The sequence below is a fragment of the Monoraphidium neglectum genome (genome assembly GCF_000611645.1).
Source record: "Monoraphidium neglectum strain SAG 48.87 unplaced genomic scaffold scaffold05108, whole genome shotgun sequence".
Classification (NCBI taxonomy): Eukaryota; Viridiplantae; Chlorophyta; class Chlorophyceae; order Sphaeropleales; family Selenastraceae; genus Monoraphidium; species Monoraphidium neglectum.
The window spans coordinates 1-3,569 of NW_014008522.1; the positions used below are offsets into that span (position 1 = coordinate 1).

Below are 3,569 nucleotides of genomic sequence, written 5' to 3' on the forward strand. Positions count from 1 at the left end.
GCGCGTGCGCGCGCGACACCTGGCGGAACGCGTCCTTCGTGACCAGGCTGTTTGCGGCGGCCATGATCGCGCGCTCGTACGCGCACGCGCCAAACAGGCCCAGCAGCGTCGGGCGGAACTCTCCAAAGGACTCCTGCCCGTGGCGTTCCAAGACCCTAGCAACGATGTCCATCAGGGGCACGTGGTCCGCCATGGCGGAGATCACCTCGTCGACCAGGGCGGTGTACAGGTCGCGTAGCGCGCGGCGCGCGAGCGCCGCAGCCGCCGAGCGCAGCGCGTCGGGCAGCGGGCGCCGCGGCGCGGGCGGGGCAGGGGCGGGATCCTCAGGGACAGCGGCGGCGGCGGCGGGCAGCGCGGACTGCAGGGCAGAGAGGGCCCACTCCAGCTCTGCGTCGGGCGCCGCCCACGCAGCTGGGCCCTGGTGATGCTGCGGTCGCGGCTGCTGCTGCTGCTGTCTCCGAAGCTGCTGATGGTGTCGCTGCTGCTGCTGCTCCTGCTGCTGCTGGCTCTTGCCCTGCGGCAAGGCGCCCTGCCCGCCCGCGTCGCCGCCGCCGACGCCGCCGCCCCTGTCAGGCCCCTCGGCCGCGCAGCCGCGGTCCCCGTCGCGCTGCAGCTTCAGGCGGCGCAGGCGCGATACGAAGGCGTCCAGCACCGCAAACCACGCCGCCTGCGCCGCGCCCAGCTCGCGCGCCTGGGCGTCGCCGCCAGTGTGGGTCGACCCCGCGGCTGCCGGGCCGCGCCCGGCTGCGTCCTTGCTGCTGCGTTTGCAGAAGTTCACGGCCGCCGCCGCCGCCCTCCAAGCCGCCGCGACGTCGGCCGGCACGCCCTCCTCCGCCGCCGCCGCCGCGCCGGCGGGGCCCGCGGCGCCGTTGGATCGCGAGCGGTGCAGGCGCGCCCTCGGAGACAGTTTGGCTATCCACTGCAGGTGCAGGTCGCCGCGGATGAGGTGAGACGCGGCCAGCGCCGCCGCAGCCTCGGGATCCTCCTCTTCGGCATCTGTTGCTGTCAATGCTGGTGATGCGGCCTCTGGCTTGGTGCCCTGCGCGGCCAAGCGTGCGTCGGCGTTGGCCGGCTGCTTTGCCCGTCGCCCCGGCAGCGCGGCCTTGCGGCGCTGCGCCGCAGTGAGCGCGGGCTGCTGCTGCTGCTGCTGCTGCTGAATCAGCTGCAGGGGTTTTGTCACCGGCGACAGCGCAATTGCTTGCTGCTGCTGCTGCTGCTGCTGCTGTGGTGGCAGCTGGGCTGACACACTGTTGGGCGCCGCTGCGGGCGAGGTCAGATGCCCCGCGCCTGGCAAGCCAAGCTCCCGTTGCAGCCACGCCACCAGCGCCAGCGCCGCGGCCCACTCCCCCGGCTGGCCCCCTTCCCCATCCACGTCCCCTCCGCCGCCCCTGGAGCCAGCGCCGCCGCCGCCGCCGCTGACGCCCAGCGGCCCAAGCCCGCCGCCGCCGCCTGCCGCCGCCGCGAGCGCCGCCGCAAGCGACGGCGGCAGCTCCGCCGCCGGCGCGCCGCCGCCTTGAACGGCGCGCTCCATGGCGTCGCTGCAGGCGGCCGCGGCTTCCAGGTACAGCTTCATGGCAGATGCCAGGTCCCCCAGCCGCTCGTGCAGGTACGCCTCGGCGTCCCCTACCCCCGCCGCTGCGCAGTGCCGGATGGCGGCGCGCACGTCGTACGACTGGGCGCCGCCCTGGAGGAACGGCAGAACCTCGGACGGCGCGAACTCGCAGAGCAGGCGGACGTACAGATCGACAACCTCGGGGGCGTCGAGCTGCTGCGCGCTGCCGCCCGTAGCCCCGGCGGCACCGCCGGGCTGCGACTGCCTCCGGCGCAGATCGCCGGCGCCCCCGCCGCTGGCGTCGCGGTCTGCGCGCGAGCCGGCGCCGCCCCTGAGCGCAGAGAGCGCGGCCCGCTCTTGCTCAGCGAACGCGGCGCGTAGGAACGCGAATTGGAGGCACGGCGCGCCCCCCAGCGCGCGCAGCATGGGCAGCTGCTCTCCAGGCAGCCACCGCGCCAGCAGCGCCGCGGCCGCGGCCGCGTCGGCGGCGACGAGCGCGGCCGCGTGGCCGCGCAGGGCGGTCGTGAAAGCGGCGCGCGCCGGCGGCGGCAGGGTCGAGTCTGAGAGCCAGCGGCTGGCGTAGTCGAAGAGGCCGGCGGCGGCGGGGCGGCGGAGGTAGGCGGCGAGGGCGGAAGCGTAGTCGCCGCGGAGGTGGTGCAGCGTCGCGGCGGCGCGCAGCATGCCGGCGCGCTCCGCGGCGTCGAGGACGGCGTCGGATTGCTGGAAGGCGGGGGGCCGAAGGGGGGTGAGAGGGTGGGCGGGTGATGCAGATGCAGAGGGGAGAGGCGCGGCAGGTGGCACTGTTGCAACCTCGAGGCGCGGGGTGCCCCACCCACCGTCCTGGACCGGGGCGAAGGCAGCGTGCTCGGCCGTCCGATGCCCCGCTGCACGCATGCGCCCGTCCCTTGAGCACGCCGCATCGCTGTGCCCACAACGTCTTCGAAACCAGCCCGCGCTTCTGCAACCGCGGCGTCGCAACCCCTGCACGACAGCTCCCTGTCTCCACACGCTCCCCAGAAAACCAAGCAGCCGCGATGTTTGCCGTCAAACATGCTCTGGCAGCTTCACCTGCAGATCAAGCTTCTCCTGGTCAAACCTCTCCCCCGGCGCGTTGACCCCCACATTCTGCAGCGCCGCCACAAAGCGCTCCTCCGCCTCAACCGCGCCGCCGGCGCCCGTCGCCGCGCCGGACGACGCGAGGTGGCGCAGCAGGCGCGCCGCGAAGGCGGGGCTGACGGTGACGCGGCCGGCGGCGGCGAGGCGGGCGGCAAAGTCCATTGCCACCGCGGCGCCGCTGCCGCCAACGCCTTTGCCGCCATCGCCGCCGTCGTCTGGGGACCCCTGCAGGCTGCCTGCCTCCAGCAGGGCCACAATAGCATCCACCACCACCTGTGGTTTGAGGGGGTCAACGTATAGGTCGCCGCGAACCAAGACACAGCATTCAAATCTCCTAACTCCGTCCCAGCCATGGCGGCCAGCGCGACTCCTCAGGCAAAACCACCCCTTGGCACGCCACTCGTGCCGTCCAGGCTGGGAACTGGCCGCGGCCCGGCTGCGGCGAGACGCGGCCTATCGCGCACCTGCGTCGCGACTCGCACCCTCCCCAGCTGCTCCGCCGGCTTCCCGGCAGCTGCCCGCAGGTCCGTCTCCACCGCGTCCCACCCCCGCGTCGCCTCTGCGAGCACCGCCACCGCCGCCGGCGCGTCCAGCGATAGCAGCAGCTGCAGCGCCGGGTGCGGGTCTCGCAGCGCCGCCGCGGCCGCGGCAGCAGCTGCAACGGACGCGTTCGAATGGGGCGGTGAGCCAGAGCCCGGGCTGCGGGAGGGGCCCACCAGGAGCTCCGCGGCCTGCGCGGCGGCGCTGCCGGGGGCGGCGCGGCGCCATTCGGCCAGCAGGTCCCCCGAGTCGAGGAACAGCAGGCAGCCGAGGAGGGTCGATTTGACGCCGTCGAGGACGGCGGCGTTGCTGCGACGAGGGGAGGGTTGCGGGGTAATGGGGTGGTGGGGTTGAATGGGGC

The 3,569-nt window shown here is 74.4% G+C and overlaps 1 protein-coding gene across 1 annotated transcript; it reads right to left on the reverse strand.

Annotated features, from left to right (window-relative positions):
- Positions 1-19: 19 nt before the first annotated feature.
- On the reverse strand, positions 20-3,517 carry MNEG_15186 (hypothetical protein; the record flags this gene model as incomplete). The annotated part of the gene is made up of 3 exons (XM_014036343.1): positions 20-2,272; positions 2,621-2,941; positions 3,133-3,517. Coding segments are annotated over 3 exons (2,959 nt in total), but the record flags the coding sequence as incomplete, so codon positions are not given.
- Between the last annotated feature and the right edge of the window lie 52 nt (positions 3,518-3,569).